This window comes from Ischnura elegans, chromosome 7 (assembly GCF_921293095.1).
Source record: "Ischnura elegans chromosome 7, ioIscEleg1.1, whole genome shotgun sequence".
Taxonomy (NCBI): Eukaryota; Metazoa; Arthropoda; class Insecta; order Odonata; family Coenagrionidae; genus Ischnura; species Ischnura elegans.
In genome coordinates, this window is record NC_060252.1 from 97,073,859 (window position 1) to 97,097,035 (window position 23,177).

At 37.0% G+C, this 23,177-nt stretch overlaps 1 protein-coding gene across 6 annotated transcripts in view; it reads left to right on the top strand.

The window, feature by feature from the left end:
* Positions 1 to 23,177, top strand: part of LOC124162915 (vascular endothelial growth factor receptor 1) — a 261,857-nt gene that overhangs the window by 198,097 nt on the left and 40,583 nt on the right. For 4 of the 6 annotated variants that reach the window (XM_046539649.1, XM_046539645.1, XM_046539650.1 and 1 more), the window contains exons 2-4: positions 7,356 to 7,507; positions 10,539 to 10,722; positions 12,972 to 13,108. In XM_046539649.1, the coding sequence (XP_046395605.1) occupies positions 7,356 to 7,507; positions 10,539 to 10,722; positions 12,972 to 13,108 (473 nt within the window). Of the gene's footprint in view, positions 1 to 7,355; positions 7,508 to 10,538; positions 10,723 to 12,971; positions 13,109 to 16,290; positions 16,439 to 19,777; positions 19,926 to 23,177 lie in introns of all 6 variants that reach the window. The other 2 variants (XM_046539647.1, XM_046539648.1) reach the window with 2 other exon arrangements.

The following is a 23,177-nucleotide window of genomic DNA, read 5'->3' on the forward strand; positions in this document are numbered from 1 at the left end:
TTTGATATTAGGCAAGGATATACTCTATCAGATGGCCCCTATTCATGTCCAGTCGCACTGAACAACCACCTATGACTTCCTTCCTGTTAACACCTTTCCCCAAGTCAAATATCTGAAATCTGTTTTTTTTTTTAATTAGCGGCTGACTTTAATAAAATATATATGATTTATTTCTTCATATGATATATTTTTACACTATTGTTCTTCTATTTGATTCATCTGAAGAAAAGAATGTGCAGTGTCATGTGAGGTATCATCTGAAGCGCCTGCATACCTTAGTTATTATATACCACACAGGTAAATATTGATATCTGTACTTTTTGCCAGTCATACGGTTGTACTTAATCTTGAAGAATCACACTTTAATTCTCGAAATAGTCAAAATGAAGCAGCAATGCCTCAAAAATTAGTGTTACCAACTTCTCTTTTTGAATATCCTCCCTTTCTATTTTACGGATATATTGGTGATACACACCTTTCTTGGTTCAATCCTAAACTTCAGCAATGAATTTGTCTGAATGATTCTCAATGGCAGTGAACACATCTTGCTGATTAGGAGTTACGCAAGAACAATCTTTATGATCATCCAAGTAAAATGAGAGCATAATGTTGTTTGAGCAGTATGAGGAAGAGGATGCCAACAGTATACATCAGATTGGCCCATATTCCTAGTTGTTTTTTTTTAGCTCTGCATGATATGTCAATTGTATGTTTGGTTGAAACTGGAAAAGCAGCCATATTATGTTGTTTAGATTAACTCGTGGAAAAGAATGATAAAATTTGAACATGACCACTCATAGACATTTCACTCTGGCTTCTTCAGAGTCTTGAAGTACATGTTCGACATTTATCAGTTTCTTTCAGTAAGTAAATTCTTGCCTAATATGAAACTTCCATTTTACACACGTTAACCAGCTCAATTTACACAAAAAAATGATTGGGTGAAAGGAGCACCTGTACATGGCATCAACAGTTTCATGTGTTGGTAGTTAACAGACACGGGACAACTATCGCTCGCTCTGTAATCCACACAATCAAACAGGCTGTGACACTAACAAATCCAGATATAAAGACGTACAGTACTCAAAATCTCACCATGAATGACTTCCTTGTGTGTTTCCCAAAAACCTGGTGAATTTTTAAAATCACTGCAGTGTCTTTAGAAGGGAATGACATTAGTGCCTCGTTTATGCATCCACATGGTCCATCAAAATGATCCACATGGCCAAAGTAGAAGACTTATGTGAAGTGCCATTGAAAAATACTCTGTGCAAATTGCGACTCATTCATCGTTTCCAGCCAGTAGCAGTGGGTGTTTGCACACATTGGATGCCATGGAAGTAAACAAGATTGAACTTGCTTTCACTCAATAGATGTAACCAATCATTCAGATATGAACTTTTCACTATTATGAATGCTAAGAAGAATGAAACTTCATTTTTACCCCCTTGAAGGTATGCAATCTTGGTGTATAAGAGTCGAAAACATGCCTAACTTTGACATGCCTTAAAACAAAAAGTATAAAAATACTACCGTTTTTTATTTTTTTAAATGAAAGCAGAACATTTGAACTACCCACTGATAAATTTTAAAGAAAATAAAAGGTGGCCTTTTTTAGTAATAAATTGTTAAATAATGACAAATTTTTATTGTTTAAACAAGTCCTATTTGTTTATTATTGCTTCAAATGATTTGCAAGTTATGCCAGAATGTGCATAAATGAATTCTCTTCAAAATAAAATAATAACCACTGCTTTATAAGCCATGGTTCCTTAGTAATCAGCATTTATGTGATTTTTCATTTTTTACTCTGAGGCCTGACACTGCAATGTTCAAGGGGCGGTAACTTTATGACGGTTCAGTTCTGAGCAGAGGTAAAGGCATCATTATTCATCATAAGGATACTGCTTTCACATATATAAATTTCAGAGAAATCGGTGATGGTCACCTGACATGATTTTGCACTATCTGCCTGATTTGAGATGAAATGGCCCTTATGTCATACTACAAAGTTTTCTTTACTTTTCATAATATTTATTGTATTTTTGAAGTAATAGAGAGCAGGACAAGGTAAATTACGACGCGTCGTAATTTACCTTGTCGCGACGGCCTATGCCCATCAGGGTAGGATGAATTTTGACGAGAATATTTCTGTACATCATTTCATTTCTTATTACTCCTGATTTATGTTCATTATTTAACCCTCAGAGTGCCGGGAGGCGCTATCGCGTTTCTCCTATCTCTCGCGAAAAGTGCCATGAGCGCTATTACGCTCCTCATGCAATGTCACTCTTAGATGCTGATAATTCATATAATCATACAATTGTCAATATTCATTTTATTTTAACATAAACTTTTTTCTTCAAATTAACTAACTCATATTACCAAAAAACGCTAAATAATATAATAAAAAGGTTAAACCACATATAATAAAGTTTCCTCAAGTTTTTGAACATATACCTCTACTTGTTTTTGAGACCTAATTTTTTCCCTAACCTACTGCAAAATCAGCAAAAATGCCTCGGCACTTTTGGCATACTACCTAGAAAATCGGTTGGCACTCAAAAGGGTTAAGATGCGTAAAAAATAAAAGGGATGAGATTTCGATTAAACTGTGGCTACGATTGAGGTAGCCCTTCAGGTTGTCTATTGGTGGAAATAGTCATTTTTTTTACACTAGGCAGCAGGGGCAGTCGGGCCAGGTTGGGTGGTCGGCGATCGCCGAGGGCCCCGGGCTAACAGGGCCCCAACAACACTCACGTCTATCGTGAAGAGTATATGAAAGTTTAAAAAAAAAACTCAGATTACTTGAACCAAAGTTTTTTACAATTATAAAATTCTACCTTTTCATTAGTTTTTTAACACTGTCTGCATACTCAGCGTAAAGAGATTATGTAAAAAACATGCTAAATGAAGGTTTCAGAAGATGAAAGAGATTTATCATGCTGATAAAAGAAAACCTGATGCTTTTTGAAAGGGTTATTCGAAAGGGTAACTTTAAAGGTTTTTTTTAATATTTCAGCGCAGTTTGAAGGAACAAATTCACTAACTAATATATAATACAACCATAGTACATTATTAAATTTTACATGGTGTGAAATTCTCATTTTTCACCGTGTATATTATTACGAAATTGCTATTTTTTGTGAACTCTCACCTATTTTTTAAGAATAGAAGCCGGAATAGAGTTAAATTCCATTTCCGGGCATGCAATTTCCGATAATTTTCCGAGGGGGGTCCCCCGAATCGCCTAGTTAAGGGAGGCCCAAATCACCCCAGACCCTCCCTGCTAGGAAGCGTTGACGTAGATTGCTTTCGAAGTTGCAAACCCTTCGAAACGACTCGAGTTATCCCATTAGTAAACAAGACTTGTTACAGGTACTCCAAATAAATTATTACCGAATACAAATTTAGGTGTACAACTTCCCTTGGTAAAGCCGCAAACTTTCCGTTTGTGAGTTAGTAGATCTTCTCATAAGATATCAATCATGTTTTGTACTAAACCCCATTTTTTATCCATGGTTAAGAGGAGAGAGAAAATGTAAGCATACAAAGAAGCAGGGCGCAGCTAGGAATTAAGGCTAGGGAGGCTTTTTGCGCAACTAATACGTTTGTGTCTGGGGTTATGGCATACCCGCCAGAGTAAGCGGGAGGTGCGGGGGCCCTCCCAGAGAAAAATTAGGATAAATAGTGAGTTTTATAACTTTCTGAGGGATATTTTATAAATCCTTACAAAATTCTATAAGCAATATTAATGTACCTAGGTAAAATAGGTTTAACTTAAAAAAAATTCTGAGCTGGGTTTTATCCCCCAAAACCCCCCCTCGCTGCGCCACTGCAAAGAATGGAATTACGCCCAGAACAAAATATCACGAAAGAGAATCAAATTCGTAGTCTGACGCGGTACTTAACGCCGCACTCCTACGAGTGCTAGATAATTAAAGCAAAAATTAGAGGAAATTAGTCGCCTTGAATATTTTGATGACCTGACACCGTTTAACCGACCAAATAATTGACTTGAGGTAACCTGTGCATCGTGTTCGTTAAATTCTTTTCCTTGCCACCATGGGCGAACGCCATCGCCCTCGATTCTCTCTCGCAATTTTTCTCTGTAGACGCATGATAGTTTGCTGGAAAATTTCACGGGTCATCCAGCTGTTTTTGTTTGCATGGTAAAAAACTGGGAGGGCTTCCAATTTTACATGTTTTAAGCACCGTGGCCTTTCAAATTTCCCTATGACAACGGGCTTGATTTAGTCCGTGCCCGTTTGGTTGACGCACAGCCCCACAGCAACACGCACTTTACTCTTTTTCCCCCCATGGCACCTTTGCCCTTAGAAACCCAAGGTTGCGTTAGGTAATGTATTAAAAAATAGCCCAGTTTCATCAAAATTGTAGCGATCTCTGGGACTATATTCTTGAGGTATATCATCGTTATCGATGTGTCACTTATAAGTAATTTCAGTATTAACAGAGCCTTCTTCCCCACTTATCTTCAGAGATACAATGTTGAATCTTGATTTAAAATTAGTCAACCACCCACCAGAACATTTAAAATTGTCAATTTTATTTTTCAAGGCTATGTATTCGGCCTTTTCCTGTAATATTGGGCCACTAATCGATCAAACATCATCTTCGAGCTGGTATCTTTCTGAGGACTTAACGTTACGTCATGATGCGTTATCATTTTCCCATATACCGTCAACCCATTGAATGCGGCAAAATTTTCGCGCCTCTAGTGTAAGTGGACACTCATCAGTAAAATCGGGGGAGGGGGGGGGGAACTTCTGGGATCGAAACGGGGAATATTCAGGATTAATTACAGTCTGTACAAACCGGGCAGGCGGGTAAGACATGGGCGTACCCAGAATCAACTTTTCTGCACAGAAAAGGTTAATAAAACCAAACATTTAAGGAAATTATGACAGCAGTTTATTAGTTTTTATAATTATTTGCTTGAAAAAATAATGATTTTTATTTTTGTTCCATGTCTTATACAAATATCATTTTTCTTCAAAAGGAAAATTTGTTCATAGCTTTTGTTTAGAATTAAATTTATTTTCGCTTGCTCCCGCTCTGCCCCCCGCTGGGTATGCCTATGGTATCACTGGAGAGCCCACCATTACCTATGCGGTCCGCCAAACGCATTTGCTCTAATGAATCACGAATCGCACTCCACTGTGAAAAAATATCACATATTAGTAAGCGGAATTTGTAATTTTTTATTACAGTTCTCATTTATACGTTGAATTTCATGAAAAAAGAGTCAAAACACGACGGAGTTACGTCAATTAATTATGTATCACTCAAGAGGTTGTATAAAATTGCATTCAGCTTTTTTTTAAGTGTTCCATTGCTGACACAACTACGTCATTCTTATTCTCTTTTTCATGAAATCGTACGCAGAAATCAAAACTTTAATAAAAAATTAATTATATATTTTAAAAAAACACGCGAAACCATCATATGTGCACTGTGACATGGGAAATTTACCCATCAATGAGCCTGGGAATAAAAATTAGGGACATCCAAATGATTTACAATGTATTTTTTATTTAACTTTACTCACTTATTTACTAAAAGATCACTGAGCTTCCCTTTCATGATTTTTATTTTATGATTATTTGATTTCATTTTCAGCATGAGGAATTTATGATTGAACCATTGCAATCAGAATCCTCGTGGAACGTTTACTATTTCATGATCCTGTTTGAGCTATCCGTTTCAGTAAACCAAGTTTTTAAGTTAAATTCAGAGATGTCATTAAACAATATAACATTATTTAAAACAACACTATGATTACAACACTATGTGACCAATACTATTTAACCATATTATTATTATAGTATTCTACCGATTAAGGTAGGTTTCCATGGAGTGTTCAAGAAGTGATCTGGAAGCCTCCCTTTCCTTCCAGCTAATCTCTTTCAATCTATCTAAAAATCCTATTCTTTTCCTTCCCCTCCCTCGTTTCCCTAACATTCTACCCTCCAACACCTTTTTCAACATCCCTTCCCCGCTAAGCACTAACTCCATCCATACCTTCTGTCTCCTCCGTATCTCATCTAAAAGCTGCCTCTCCTCACCCACCATATCCAACACTTCGTCGTTACTCCTCCTCTCCGTCCATTTCACCCTCTCCATTCTTCTCCATACCCACATCTCGAATGCATCCAATCTTCTCTCGTCTTCTTTCCTCAGTGTCCACGTTTCCGCACCGTAGAGAGCTACACTCCAAATCAAACTCTTCACTCACCTTTTCTTTAAACTCTTACAAAACGATCCTCTCAGAAGCTCCTTCCTGATTTAACCATATAATATGGTTAATTATTTTAGAAATAATTTTATTCTAATGTTAAAATTCATCTAGAATATAAACTAAATCATACAAAAAATTGGACCCAAATGATTGCGTATGCACTCTTCTCATTAATTACGAATGTCAGTAAAATGTGAAAAGATAAGTTTGAAATAACATTTTTGCAACTTTCTCATTCATTACAATTTCTCCATAATGCCATAAATGTTTAAGCATCATAAAAAATGTCATTTTTAGGGTTCATTCACAATTCAAATACATGAATGGCTAACATTGGCACTGTTAAGGAGTTACTTTCAAGTCCGAAGTATGAAGGAATAGGGTGGTTTCCTATTATTTTTTTATTGCCTAAATCGAAAGATTATTACTCCTGGAGAACGTATTTCACGCTTTTAGATTTTTAAATGACGATATCTATTTTTCGCGATTAAATGAAAAGTGAAAATTTTCAAGCGCGCGAAAACGCGACGCTTAAGTATGAATGTCGGGAAGTCTCTCCGCGTGACGTATTTCTGGTTCCCCCTCCCGCCCTGCGAGGTGACCTTGAGGCGAGGCTTAGCGGTGATACGACGCAGGCTGCTAGCGGCTAGCCTAGTACCCTGCTGACTGGTAGCGCTTGGCTTAAATAAGGATTATTAATAACTTATCAAACGAGGAAAACTTTCCGACCTTAGCCAGTTTTAATAAGTGATTGTTAAGACATGTTTCCCTGAGCTCTGCGCCTCATGCATGCAATGGTAACCTCAGACGACGCATAACTCCTATCTTCTCGTATAGAAACTAGGTCCCTGTGACGTCACGTGGAGTGGCATCGCATGGGCGCCAATCTGGCCCTTTTCAAATGAGGATAAAAATGGACCATTGCCATTCGTCTAACCCGGTATTTCTAAAACAAAATAATTTGTATATTATGAATACACTAATGGTGGGTAACGAATCGCAATCAATGCCTTTCGTTTTCTTTGATGAAGGAAACCACCCTATTTTAAGATATAGCAAGGAATGAGTCAATATTTTTTCAATTTTATTATTTCAGATGGCCGAGCCTTTGTGAAATTCAAGCCCCCAAGAATTATTCCGGATAAAGAGGAACTGGTATTCAACACAGGTGATAAAATCCAATTGAAGTGTGAAGGGAACAGGCCAATTAACTGGAGCATTCCATTGTACTCCTCGGAGTACTACAAGGTGAGTACTGGCAATTTGAGAATGTTTGAATGACTAACTAAAATTTGCATGATAATCAATCAAATGTGTTTTTAAAATAATAATTCATAAATTCCCTTCTACATTTGAAATTTCATGTGTTTAAGTGTTAAGGTTCTATATTAAAGCCTGAATCACACAATCATTTTTTTCAACACTTTCGAGTGCTCACTCCAGCGATCACTCAGAAGTGATTGTCTCACGCAATTGTTTTTCTCAATGGCTCCAGTGATGGGAGTCCCCATCACTTTTTCATCATTGAAACCACACATCTGCCAATCAGAATAAATGGCCGTATATAGAGTGACTGCAGTCCAAAGTTTGACGATCATGGGCACAACATAGGTAAATATGAACGACCAGCTAAGATAATACAGAATAGTGACGGAAAGAGTGATGTAAATAATGACCATTTGATTCAAAAAAGTGATGCCTCGAGCCAGCGGCACAGCAAGGGGATTTTGAGGGATAACATCCCCTGCCGAGAGCACAGAGAAATTTTTAAGGGGAATCCATTTTACTTGATTGCTTTAATATTACTAACAGAATAGTGTAATGATTTATAATATATCCCTCGGAAAGTCGTAAAGCTGACCATTTATTCTAAAAATCTATTCTATTCTGGTCCTCGCACCTCCCACTTACCCTGGGGGGTATTCCATACCCCCAGACACCCCTGTATTAGTTGCATCTAAAACCCCTCCTAGCCTAGGCGTGTAGCATAATTTTTTTAAGTCCGCCATCGCTCGAGTAAGGAACCAAAAAAATTGTCCCTTAATCCTTAATCAAATGTTAAATTGCTTCCATAGCTCATGAATCGCGTTTTAAAAGGCACGTTCGGCGATGCATCCAAAACCACCCCTCGTCACCTGTGCATCTAATAGATGTCTAACAGAGAGAGATATATCTAATAGGTGTCTAATAGGCATCTATTAGATATATATCTACTCATAGATGAGAATAAGGTCCCAGTTGTGACCTTAATTGGATGTCATTCCAATGACATCCAATGGATGCCCCAATAGGGACCATCACAGGATGTCCTTTAAATGGCATCCAATAGGCATCCAAAGGATATCCATAAGAGACTTATGGATGCCGGGATGTCAAATGGACGTCCATTGGACACCTTGCAGTGGCTGGGAATAGACAATATATAGATACATATCGATTGATATCTATTTTCCGTGTGGGCTTAATTACTAGCTGCGCCCCTGCCTTGAGCAATCACTTTTCTATAGTCCTGAAAAGCGATTGCCCAAGTGAGCACTAAGAGGGATGTGAAAAATGATCGTCCGATTCAGACTATCAGACGGAAAGTAAAATTCTCAAAGCAAGTAAAATTTTCAAAGCATGAGATTCTTCTTCAAATGGCTACAGCTCATCTAGGTAATTTCTTCACCCTTAATCAGGCATGCAGCCAGGGGAGGGTGGGGAAGGTATGGGTGCGGTTCAATCTCCCCACTCCCCCCCAAATTTTTTCCCTCGTGGTGAGTGCCTTCCATAACTCCCTAAAGTAGCAATTAAGCCAAGGGCACTCTCCTCCGTCCATCTCTCAGCCATTAAAAGTTGTAGGCTGAAATAAAGATTTGATTCAAAATTTTCTCTGAATTGGATAGTATTAACTACTTCCACTGCAGACAAAATTTTCAATTATATTTTAAAAATCAGGTGGATTTCGAAAACAAATGCCGACTGAGCCCAAGTCATTGTAACTATGGCCATGTCAGTAACAACAAGCAACTATAAATTTCAGCATTCGACAAACAAAATTTACAGCTTATTTAATGGACGTATTATTTTCTGGTGAGTAGGAAATGAATATAAAAAATTCCTAGGAATGTGTGAGTACTCGTACATTTGAGTCGAGTAGTTGGTACTTGAGTCGAGTGTTTCGAAGTACCATTACGAAAGTCGAGTCGAGTAGTTTTGCTTACAATGTTGTCAAGGCCAGTAAGTTCAGAAAACTGCCAAAAAGAGGCGCTATCGTGAAATTAATGTGATAATATCGTTTTGAAAGTAGATAAGTTGTTCTAATGCCTAGGCCTGTGAGTGCAACCTTACTGCATAGTGCATACGTAGCATTCAACCACTATAGCAGTCGTCAAATCTTGCATTGTTGGCAAGGAAGTACTTGCCCAGCTACGTAAGTGTGTAGTGAAATTTCTGCCAGTAGTAATGCTGTAACATAGAGAAGTCAAAACCTCCTGCCTGAACATGTAGAACAATTGGTTTTTCAGCATGAGATTTTAAAGGATAAAATATATAATGGTTCATTTACGCATATAATCTTTGTTAAAATTGTGCAAATTCATTTACTCAGGCCTCTTCCAGGCAGTTTAGATACATATACAGTGAAATGTCTTTATAACGAATGCCAGTGTAACGAAATATTCAGTATAACAAAGTTATTTTCCCTCCTGTATAACGAAATTTCAGTTTAACGAACGTATCTCGGCAGTCCATAGAATTTCGTTACAAAGACATTTCACTGTATCATTGGAATTGTAGACATACTAAGAGGTTAATTCATTCAAGAGTGCTTATGGGACAGTTTATGACACATTTATTTGCATCCATATCATAATTCTGATAGAATTACCATAATCTTTCCTCGTTATCTAATCCTTTTCACATCAGGCTAAGTATTCGGAATAGAAAATTTACAAGGGGATTGGAAAAATGAGATTATGTTGGAGCATGCATTGTTGTATTGCCTGGTCCAGAATTAACCATACTCGACTCAATACTCGTGAGTAGTTTTCAACTCGATTCAAGATCAAAAAGCACTACATATTTGCACATCCCTAAAAATTAACGCTATAGTCACACTCCATACCACAAAAGCACCTGGCTACATGCCTGCCCTAGGTACCTGACTGCATACTTAAAGACAAATTCCTATTCATTATTATTCTGAATCTTGGAAGAGCATAGCTGACCATTGCAGCATGGAAGGCAGCATTATCACTATCACATTCATGAGTTTCATTTCTCCTAATTTTTTTCACAGGATGATTTGGCACAAATCTCCGTGAACTTTTCCCGAAATATTGGAGCTGAATATTCTTTCATATCACATCTGTCAGTCAACCATTCCGTACCCGAGGATACAGGATATTACTACTGCCACTATCAACAGACAGATGACATGGAAGCAGTAGAAGAAGTAGATAAGATATATGTCTATGTAAACGGTGAGTAACATTCTCTGGAGAATAATTTTAGTTTTCCCATTAGCTGAAATAATTAAAAGCTGAACAGGTAATAATTCAAAACTTTATCACACTGGCAACCCATAGTATTCACTTTAATGTTTGTGAGGAAAATGCAATTAATGAAAACTGTCATGCAGCTGCAGTAATCAAGTAGTAATACGAGTAGATATTAGATAAATTCACCCTAAACTCAACCAGCATGACAGGGCTTTGTGGCACTTGATGGTAGGGGGGCCAAGAAGAAAGATTTACTCACTGCTGGCCTATGTCCATTGTTTTGGTTCACTGCTGTCATGAACTTTATCACTGATTAGCAGCTAAATCGATACCTCCACTGGATAAACGCTCAACAATCGCCCACAGAATCAAATCCGCTCATCTATTATAAGGGCTACTTAGATGAGCAGATTTGATTTGGTGGGTGATTGTTGAGCGTTTATCCAGTGGAGGTATCGAAATACAGTAGATTCCGTTTAATGGGTCCACCGGTTACTCGAGGCAGCCGCATAATTGGGGCAGATCTTGAAGAACAGAACCCAATAGAAGAATATCCTAGAGTATTCTCCTTTTATTTGGTACAGCATGCCGCTTTATTGGGCCATGAGTCGGCGACATAGACTCTATACTGGTGACAAAATTAAAATTTTTTGTTTTCAGAATACTACTTTTTATATTTTCCTCCTCTGATTTACTCTTATTTTTCACAAATTGTCCTATTCTTACCCTATTTTGAAAGCTCTTGTTGTTATACTATCTGAAAGAGGATAGGACTTTTCTTCAATATGACTTAGTAAAAGACATTCATTCAGCGTTGCCCGAGACTGTGAAAAATATTTTTAACAAAAATGTTATAATTCTTAAAAATGATAATAAATTAACAAATATCACTGATTTATTAATCAAATTAATACTTTAACAAACTTATGTTGCATTATAAACATTCTTTAGTCTTCTTTCTACATTTTTAAAGTTTTTTATGCCCATATACAAGAGAGTTCGCCTAATTGGGGCAAAGTGCACAAGTCCCGATATGTCCCAATTAATCGGAATCTACTGTATATGAAATTTAAATAAGTGATGCTTAAAAAAACATAAAATATTTCCAATAATCTGGTAAAAGTAAGCATAATCTTTCACCGCTGTTCCTTGTATATACCTAAAGTAGACCAGTATACTGACTGCATAAATGATCGTGAAGGTATGGAGACATAATTTTCAAAACGGAGCGACTTCCACGGTGAATTGGTCACTGACAGCTAAAATTTGAGTTCCAATTGCTATGAAGTCTAAAATAAAGATTAAGTAATGAGTGTCTCATTCATACTTTTTCGTGAAAACTGACAACAAATAAATGGAAATTGATCAATTAAATTCAATAGTTTAATAAGTCTAATTTAATATCACATACAAATACATGTTAATTGTTGAAAAATCCTCAAAAACTCAAAAAAATATCAAGTATAGATATACAAACTATTAACTGGTATCATATACATAGTATTATATACCGATCATAGTATATATTACCTATATATGCTATCAATTAAAATATGAGCTGGGTACCTATCATATTCCCCTACATGTAACCTCCTACTACTCATTATTGCCATCCACTCTTGAAAATCGGTGGACCATCCCATTGAATAGTTATTTTCCACATTTTACCTGAAGGCAGCGCCTGATCCAGGATAGGGACTAAGTGAGTTAGTTAGAGGAGGGGGCTGTGGGTAACCTCCCAGCAGTAGTGGGGCTCGAAACAAAATAACCATTTTATCTAGTGTAAATTGGATACCAAAAGGGGGCCTCAAGTCCTACCCAGTGGCGTAGCAAGGGTTCGTAGGGGGTTCGGACCACCCTTAAATATAAAAATGCAATTATTTTCCTTAATAGAAGAAAAAAATATTGAAAAATCATGAATTTACGAAATGTTTCTCAAAAAAATGAAGTTATTTCGATTATGAAGAGTGTTAAAACTACTCTAAAGCCCTCTACTTGGTATGCTGTTTTTAAAAGATTTTTCACCGCTAGTTTTGGACCCCCCCCCCAAGCAAAATTCCTGGCTACTCCACAGGTCCTACCCAGCTCCTCTCTGGATCAGCCATTGCCTGAAGGAGCTAGAATATGACAAAACAAAGCAATAAAGAGAAAATTACTGTTACCTCAGGGAATTTTATCCAGCTTTTCATTTTAATAATTCCAATAATGTTTCCTTCATATTCTCATTTCAGACACGAAAGAGCTACTGGTCAATACTGAAGATCCAATGCAAGGGTTTGCAATGCAAACTCAATATGAGCCGGCAATTATACCTTGCAGGCCTACTTCTCCAGATGTAAATGTGACATTGTTCAAAGATGGTGAAATGGTAAGATCAACATTTTACTAATTATATGCAAGTACAATTTCACCTTTCATAGCACAATACATTGTGCATTCACAAACAGTCACTCCTTTATACAGATGCATCTATCCATGACAGATAGCCCTCAATTAGTCTTCGTTCAAAGGCATCGCAGTTTACTGTATGGACAAATCCCTTTGACAATGATTCACCGTTACGCCAGAAAACTTCATTATAAAGGTGTAGGGGCATCACATTAAATTGAAATAAATTACTTTTGCTACTAATCGATACCTACAATGCACAAACGCTCAACAATTGCCCACCGAATCAAATCTGCTCATCTAGCAGCCCTAGTAGTACTAAATGAGCAGATTTGATTCGGTGGGCAATAGGGCGGTTTCCTATTATTTTTAAATTGCCTAAATCGAAAGATTATTACTCCTGGAGTACGAATTTAATTTTTTCAGATATTTAAATGACTACGTCTATATCTATCTATTTTTCGCGATTATATGAAAAGTAAAAATTTTCAAGAGCGCAAAAATGCAACAGCTAAGTATGAATGCAGGGAAAAGCCCGTGTGACATCATTCTGGTTCCTGTTATCACCGTGTGAGGTGACCTTGGGGCGAGTATATTAGTGCCACTGCGATGCAGTCTGCTAGCAGGAGGCAGAGTACCTTGCTAACAGGTAGCGCTTGGCTTAAATAAGGATTATCAATACCTTATCAAACAAAGGAAACTTTTCGACCATAGGCAGTTTTAATAGGTGATTATTAAGAGACGTTTCCGTGAGCTCAGTGCCTCATGCATGCATTGGTAATCTCAGATGATGTAAAAGTCCTATCTACTCGTATAGAAACTAGGTCCCTGTGACGTCACGTGGAGTGGCATCGCATGGGCGCCAATCTGGCCTTTTTCAAAAGTGGTTAAAATTTACCATTGCCATTCATCTAAACTGGGATTTCTAAAACCAAATAATTTGTATGTTATGAATACACTAATGGAGGGTAACAAATCGCAATCGATGCCTTTCGTTTTCTTTAATGAAGGAAACTACCCTGTAGTTGAGCATTTGTGCAGAGGAGGCATCGTAATGGTAATTTAAAAAGTAGCTGGGCATAGGAATGAACACCACAAAGTTTTAAATTCTTGAAAAATGTAGGTAGTGCCTTTACTTCAATGTTTGTCCCTCATGTGCTTCTGATCTCAATGGCAGAATATTTTCTAATCAAATGGACCAAAGGGAAAATATGGAATACACAAATTTCATGCAGGTAAACTGATTGAGCTAAGTTAGACTCTGTTCATTTTATCTTTGTGGGTGAGGTGGTGTGGCTAAAGCAAGGGGGACGAGGGGAGGGAAAGTATCTTGAATCGTTACTTTCCCTTTGCCAATCAGCAGACAGCAGGCGTGGCCTAAAGCTTCGAAAATTCAGTCGCTCTCAGACCGCCGTCGTGTAAACATCGTTAATCTGCTCGTAGAGCAGTGTTACCAAACCTACAGTCCGGCCGTCGAGAGTTGTCCGATGACAGTTCAAAAGGAGGGGCGGAGAACCCTGCGCCTGCACGGTTTGCAGCCAATTGCTGTCCCCCAAACGCACCTCATACCCTCGCCCAGTCATACAACGTTGTCTCATGGATATGAAGCACTGAAACAAGCCTGAGCCACCAAAACAAGCCCTTTCTGCAAATCGCCAAAACAAAGGAATCTTCCTTTGGGTCCTTCACGCTCGTCGTCCCTTCTGGTTCCTCTCTTAAGGGAACCCTTTTGTTTACGTGTTGTGTGGGCGTTTCCATTTCTTACCTGGCAACCTTGCCCCCTACTCCTTCTAGCTGTCATCGGACAACTCCCGGCGGCCGGACTGTAACGTGTTCTCCTTGAATGTCTTTAAGTAAGCATTTTACCAACAGTGCCGCATTCAGCATGGTAGATGACAATTTCATGTGCTTCTGTAAAGGGATTATCCTCAATACCTTCCAAATGAGTAGGTACCTATATTGTCTCGGCACTGGAAACAAAATACAGTAAAACCTCTCTACATTGTAAACCTCCATACTTCATACCACCCCTATGGTCCCATCAGATTTACATGTAAATTTAATAGGCAAACCTCTTTGTAGTGACCTCTTTATCTCATGAAACCTCCACTTATAATACCATATCATACCTCCGAGACATCCTAACTACCTCTGCAAATCATACCAAGACAACTAGAGACCATTCATGCAGCTGCGATTACAAACATGGAATGATATTTTCAGCAATAAATGCTTCACCCTTATTTTCTTTTCTTATACACCTTTAATACGCTGTAATTTTCACGTTAATCATTAGTTGTGGCCATTTTGTTCCATATGAGAGCATACCTAAAAGTAAATTAGAAAAAAGGTATTCAATTATCCTAATTATTTTAAGTGACTGTTGAATTAAGAGAGATCACATCGTTTTCTCTCGAATCATGGTAAAAATTGTGTGATAGCGCTTGCTTTCTGTAATTATTAAATAATAAATGTGTTCACTAATGCATGCATGTTTGCTTAAACGCATAAATATTATGGTTTAAAAGACAGTACTGCCTTTCATTTCCGAATGATATGAAAAAATAGTGCCTATCACTGAAACCTCTCTATAGTGAACCTACATGCATCAAATTGGCCCAAATTTTGGTCCCCTCCATTACGATGTAAAGAGGTTTTACTGTATCTTTGGCCACCACTCATCGTGACAAATTTCAGCGACAGTTTTCAGTGACAAACTAGGGCGGCTATGTACATTTGGTACGTTAAGTTTGTTCTCGCTCTCTATCTCGGTAATACCCCTCTCCCATCAGCGAAGCCCTCCGAGAGTGTCTCGCACGAAAGCTCAACCACAAACATAAAGGGAACAAATAATATAAGACCTCCAATTTTCAGAATTTTACTAATTTGTAGTCCCTCTGAGATCACATTGCATCAGTAGGGTTATAAAATATAACATTAGCAAAACATTATTTAATGTTGCCCTTAATCTACGTCTTCATTTCCCAAATTTTGTGTTTTTTAACTGTCCTTTTTTTCATTAATACTGTTTTAGTTCCATAGTTATAATGACAAGGAACCCTGATTCTGAATAAGGATTCAACCATTGACCAACTGGAATGTTTTTGCAACATGTTGCCAAATTGTTTGCACAAAATCTAATTGAATTGTGTTCATTTTTAGGTACCGTATGAAAGTGATTTTATAACATTTGATCCTCATAGAGGATATGTATTCGAGTCAGTGAGAAAAAAAGATGCTGGATATTACGAATGCTGGGGTGTGAGAGGTCAAAAAAAGCAGAGCAAAACGTTTAACTGGAGTGTCTTCCGTAGGTGTATATCTTAGCTCTGCATTCAATCTTGACGCAACAGTGATGCATATGTGACACATTCATCATAATTTCAGAAGTTATGAATAGATTTTAATCCTTTAAGTTACAGATTTCATTAGTATAAATGACATTTCAGACAGTAAAATTCCAAGCATGCAATCCATTCCAATAATTCATTTCAAGCATTCTATTCAATTCCACATTCTATGTCCATGAAATTTTCCTTTGAATAGGTGAAAGTCCCAGTCCAAGAAATAATAGATGACAATCAAATTGAGCTCATTATAAACCACTAACTCTAAAAATACTCAGAGCTAGAACATAAAGGTAACCCAGACTTTGCAATCTTTCAGTCACAATTAACCCAAATATCATACAACCTACTCCAGCTCAAGTCATTTTCACATATTCATTACGCAGTGGTGGAAAAAATTAACACAACACTCATTGGAGTCTGAAAGCAGCCAGCTCAGGAACTACTTGAAGATGCCTGTCTTATAAAATTTTGTCCTCGCAATCCTCACATACAATCAGGAATTTTAAAAACCTTATTCCACTTATACCGGGGAAATAAATCACATCCATTGTATTATGACAATGCGTTAAGGACTGCGGTCTGTGAATTCTTCCCCATGTTCTCCGCAGTATGCTTTGCTCACGTCTCATCAACAATGGAGTTTACATTTGTTGGACATCTGTGAACATGGCTGACGTATAGGGTATTGAAACTGCTTAAGGGCACAATCGTTCCAGCGATGTAGTGGGTAAAGCATCATCCAACAAACCAGAGGTTCTTCGGATCAAATCTCAGTGGCGGATGACTGCCCAAAATGGTTATGCAAGATAGGAGTTGAATTTCAACAAATAAATGAGTGCGTAAGAATTCAATACTATGCGACATCCTCCGGACCTCATGCTAGGTTTTTCAAAGTTTAAAGATCAGAAATATTTCCACAGTGATTGTGCAGCATGAAATCATCATTGATTGTGCCCTTAAGCAGTTCCAATTCCCAACACGTCGGCTCTGTTCACAGATGCTCCGATGAGTGTAAACTCTATTCTCAGCCAGACCTGGGTAAAGCATACTTTGGTGAACATGGGGAAGAATTCGCAGTTCATAATCTTTAATGCATTGTCATAATATGAGGGATATGATTTAATTCCCCAGTACATATAAGGGGAATATTGTTTTTAAAATTCCCAGTTGAATGAGAGGATTATGAGGACAAAATTTTGGAAGTCAGATGTCTTCAAGGAGTTCCTGAGCTGGCAGCTTTCAGGTGCCAATGAGCTTTGCATTAAATTTTTCTGCCACTGTACTGCGATCCATCAAATTCAGTGTTGAACCCATCAATGGCAGTGTTAAAGAAACTCAGTTCTGTGGTCAGACTTGCACTCATTGAATTCTTCAATTATTCATAACCTGTCATACATTGGAGCAGTTGTAAGGTACATGTTTAAACTTTCCACGCAAATCTCACCTAATTGGTACATCAATTACTTTGCTTGTTAGATAAATTGAGGAAATGGAAGATCCAATCACTCTATGAAATTACTACATATACAAACACAAAAATACAATTCATCCACTTACTTTCCTATCATACAACACCTAACACTCAAACCTTGCTTGACTCAGTATAAACTAAACCTATTTCTACAGACATCATCTGTTCAGCCCTTAGCAAAGGGTGCCCAATGAAAATTAGAATACCACTTCAAATAATCAATATTCCCAGGTTCAGTTAGACCCATGTTCTCACCATTCCAGGTTAAAATTCATTAGGAGCCAATTAAATTATTTATTAATTTATTAAATAAATAAATTATATATTTATTAATTATTAAGTGGCAAGGCATATTTCATGACAAAGCCATCGACCTTTGATGCACAATGGAAGCAAAGAGGAGCAGCAGAGTATAAGGCAGACACTTCCTCACTCTTTGGTTAAAACAGCTGTAGGCTCTCACGGGGTTATTTCCCATATTCCTCAGTAATTGCATCTATCAGTTTTAAGAATATTTATCAATTTAATCGAACCTTTTATAGAGTTGCCGAACATCATCCCCTTTGTAGTATCTAGTTAGTCAATAGTGTTGCTGCTTTCCTCATTCTCCATGATAAGGGATGCCACTCCCCTAATCTCCTCAGCTAAAAGGAAATAACTTAATCCAAGACAGTACAGAGGGACTAAGAAAAAATCTGCTACAATTTAGAGCCCGGTCATATTCTTGCCCTCAAGGATATGTTTCAGAAAATGTTTCAAGTAAATTGAGTAAGTTGATCAGATGGGGCATTGGATTAACAGTAAAATAAGTTTTTTTTGTTGATGATGCCATCATCTACCCTGAAATTGGCATAGACTCCGATGTTGAAATCTTTGAATTGCGCCCCAACAAGGTTCAACGGGGGAGCCAAGAGAAGAGGCTACAGCAAAATCACAGAAAATGTACAGCAATACATTTCTTGCATTCTCTGACAGAAAAAGGAAAGAGAGATGTTATTTCCGATCACTCCATGTGGCAACACTGCATGTGTGTGGCAAGCACAGGGATCAACATCAAAAAGATTTAGCTTGTGAACTGAATTAAATGCATTGTATCACCAAATTCATCACATTCATTCAGATGCTATGATCAAACAAAGAGTATTACACAACTTTAACATGAAATACATTGGGGGCCACTAGGAACTTGGAGGCTACATGATAGGCTTAGCTAGCTTTGTGAGTTACAGAGAGGCCGTCATCTTAGAATCGCACTATACTTCCAGGTCTAACAGCAATTATAATAGAAGAGATTCACTACCAAATGAATAGGTAGAAGAATTCATTTTTTATTCAAAAGAAGGACTCTATGCAATGCTAAGCAGTAATCAAATCCCACGACCAAGCCGCATCTCAATATTTTTAGTATATACAGTAAAATATTTTCAGCCCAAACACGAATTGCAACATGCTCTTTGATGCAGCTTTGGACGCAGCATTTAGATGTAGTTAAAAGCAGAATATTCTTCAACAATTCAAACACTGCCACAATGAAACTTCATGTATGTATTTATAAATGGCCAAAAACTATGGATGTTTCTCACATAGTGATTTTATGAGGAAGGAAAAAGATTTGTAAATAGTAATAAATTGGTGTACATATTTTCCAAATTATGATGATCATTATCCCGCTTATTTTTTTTTTAGTACGCACATTCTTTGTTCCATTATCCACATCATGTAGATAGTTCATTAGAAATTCCTAAGCCATCAGAAAACAATAAGTCCTGTAAATATTTTTGCCCCACTGAATCAACTCTAATATTTACAATTGTGTTCATTTTTATAGGTACCATACAAAGATGATATTATGTCATATGACCCTAAAAAAGGGTTCATATTTAATTCAGTGAACATGTATGATGGGGGATTTTATGAATGCAGGGGTGTGAGAGATGAAGATGTGAGGAATATGAGCTTTCACTTAAGAGTGCTACGTAGGTATTCTGTAAGCCACATACATGTTTTCCCCTCATCCGGCAAAGACGCATGCATGTGTGACACATTCCGGAGATGACTCCCCAGAAAAGGATTAAGGGCCTAACACAATAAAAGGAGAAATCATGAAAAAAGTAATTTTTGAGAAGGAATTATTGACACTATGGGTATGGATAAAAATAATGAAATAACAAAAGGATAAAAATACAAACTAATCATGCCATAATTTTTCTTATTTATTATCACTTTAGGTTAAAGTTTGATTGGAAAAGAATTTTGATATTTTTACTAAGAGGCTTTCAAGATTTTCTACAATCTGACTATCAACTTGATATTCCACAACTTATTTAGAAAGTTGGAAAACAGTCATTCTATACAAACCATCCATAGTCTTCCCAATGCAAGGCAGAATTATAAAGATTTTTGATACATTATGATTAGCTAAATCTTTTATCTTTAAATGGAATAAGGTGGAAATTCATGCCGTAAAAATATAGAGGCATCCCAAAATGGAGGCCTCTTATTTTATTTTTGCTCTTGCTGGCATTGTAACTTGCATGTCCAGCTTGATTTAAGCTTATTTTCCACAGTTTCCATTTCCAGTAAGCCATTCTCCAAGGTAAATAATAATTAAGTAGTGAATTTCAAGCTTTCCAATTCATGTCACATCTTAAATAGCCATCACCACAGCAGGTCAGAGGCGACTGCAATCTGTGAAACAAGGCAACATGGAGAGGCTTATTTATCATTGACCAACAATAGTGGCCCATTCACTTTGCTCTGAAATAATACTAATCAATGGTTTAAATATGTGAATATTTTGGACATCATTGCCATGGGCACAGAGTGGCAGTCCCACATAGCAAACGAACCTCTCAGAGACGCATGTCGCCTGTCTCACTAAGGTTTCGGAAGTCTCGAATATCGGGTATGTCTCAGAGATGTCTCTGAAATGTATTCGTGAGACGTTCAGGAATTAAAAAAAAACGTATTTAAATGCCATCAATGCCTTCCATATATATTTTTCGATGCAATTCTGCAGTTTTGATTATTAAAATCACAACTTTTAGTATGGGTTTCTTATTTTCAAAAGGTCATCCACTACAAAATTTGTCGCAAAAAATGATCGAGAGAAGTAGGCCATAACTGTATAATTTGCATTTAATTATAATTTTGTCTAAATTTAAAGCATACCATAGTACAAAGTCTCATGAGACATCTCAGAGACCATTTTTTTGGACATAGTGACATCTCAGAGAAGTCTCAGAGATGTCTCTGAAGCTCCCAGAATGTCTCTGAGGCGTAACATGTGATATTCGAGATGTCTCAGAGACTTATCCGAGACGTATTTCTGCTCTGTGGGAGTGGCTAGAAGGGGCAATGTGGTAGCCAGGAATTTCATTCGCGAAGGTCCAAAATGGGGGAGAGGGGAGGGGAAATATGTAGTTGTAAAACAGTAGAGGGTTTTAATCTAATTTTGTCACCTTTCATAATTTAAAAAAATTCATTTTTCAAATACCGTATATGCCTGAATATAGTCCCTCTTTTTTTCCAAAAATGCCAGTGATAAAAGTTAAGGGGGGGACTATATTCAAACCCATTTTTTTAATTTTTTCCCGAAACTCAAGCCTCTAGGGGGGGGAATATATTCTTAGGAATACGGCAAATCTTTGTAAATTCCTGATTTTTCAATATTTTGTTTTCTTTCATGAAGCAAATCATTCTATTTTTATATTTTGGGGGGTCCAGAATCCCCCTTGCTGCACCACTGAGGAGGATTCCTGGGTGGGCCTGTCCCCCCATCCTACCCCGAAGGAAAGCTGTCCTTCAAAATATGTAAACTAGTTCATGGACCCCCAGAAAAATTTGACCAATTGAAAAGTCAATAATTTCTGTAATAAGAAAAAATATCATCAGAAATTAGGCTTGATTTAAGTTCTGAGAAGGTTAAATTTGAAAAAATATTCTGGGAAGAAATATGTACACACTATTAAATCAGGGGTACACCCCAGACACCTAGAATATGGATGATCATGGCGTGGTTACATGCCCCCCGACCCAACCCAATAGAACTCCCAGGCTACGCCCATGATCACATGACAAAAATGATCAAGAAAATAATATGATTTGAAATAGGTACTTCCATAGTATCTTTGTGAAATGCACCAGTCTTTATGCACAATGTAGCCTTACATAAAATAAAATATTTTTCCATTCTATAGATTTAAGGCCTAATCAGAGCCAAATTTACATCCATATAAAGATCGCCTAACTTGGATTGTGATAAAAAAATACTTAATAATTTATAATAATAATAATTTTTATTTGTCCAAGGATCTACAATAAGATATAAGACACGTCAAAAAAAAAAGGGAGAAGGAGGTTCATACAATTTAGTAGATTAGAAACATATAGTTGAAATGTTATGTACAAGTATGTATTTTCACGTTTAATATGTTTTCAAAACATGATAATGAAGCACTAGATTGTGGAGTCCGTCAAGTATTCCGTAACAGAATAATAATTCTTTTCAAGCAGGAATGCCTTCAACTTCTTTTTAAAAGATACCAATGACTCACATTGATTTTTTAAATGGTGCGGGGGTTTATTGTATGTTCGGAGTCCCATTTCTCTAGGACTTAATTTAGTTCTATTTGTCCTCACTGTATTATAGTGAAGGCTTTGCCTATTTCTGGTTTCATAATTATGAAAACTGGAGTTAATTTCAAACATGTCCAGATTTTTACACATAAATATTAGCAGAGATAATAAATGGACGCATGGTAATGGGAGGATCTTCAAAGTTTTAAAGATGGGGCTAGAGGGAGCATCATAAGGTTTTTTTAATATAATTCTAATTGCCCTTTTTTGTATTGTAAATATTTTGGATGCGTGAGGTGATGAGCCCCAAAAAATTATGTTTTTACTACATCAGGGAATAAAAAGCACCATAGTATACCGTAAATAAGATATCTACATTAACAGAGGTGGCGTAAAAGGTAGCAAAAAAGAGCTAAGTACTTTAAAGTTGTAAGCAGTCCAAGCAAGCAATTTTCTCAAAATCCATCCAGTACATATTTTACACTAAGGCCTTAAGAAAAAATACTGAGTAAAAATTTAGGGCTATACAATGTGGACATGAATACGAAAAATTGTGGCATGATACTTCCCTCCATACTTTTTGGTCATTAAATTATTTGAACCCAAACTCAAGTGTTAATATTTACAGCTCAAACAGTAGATACACATGT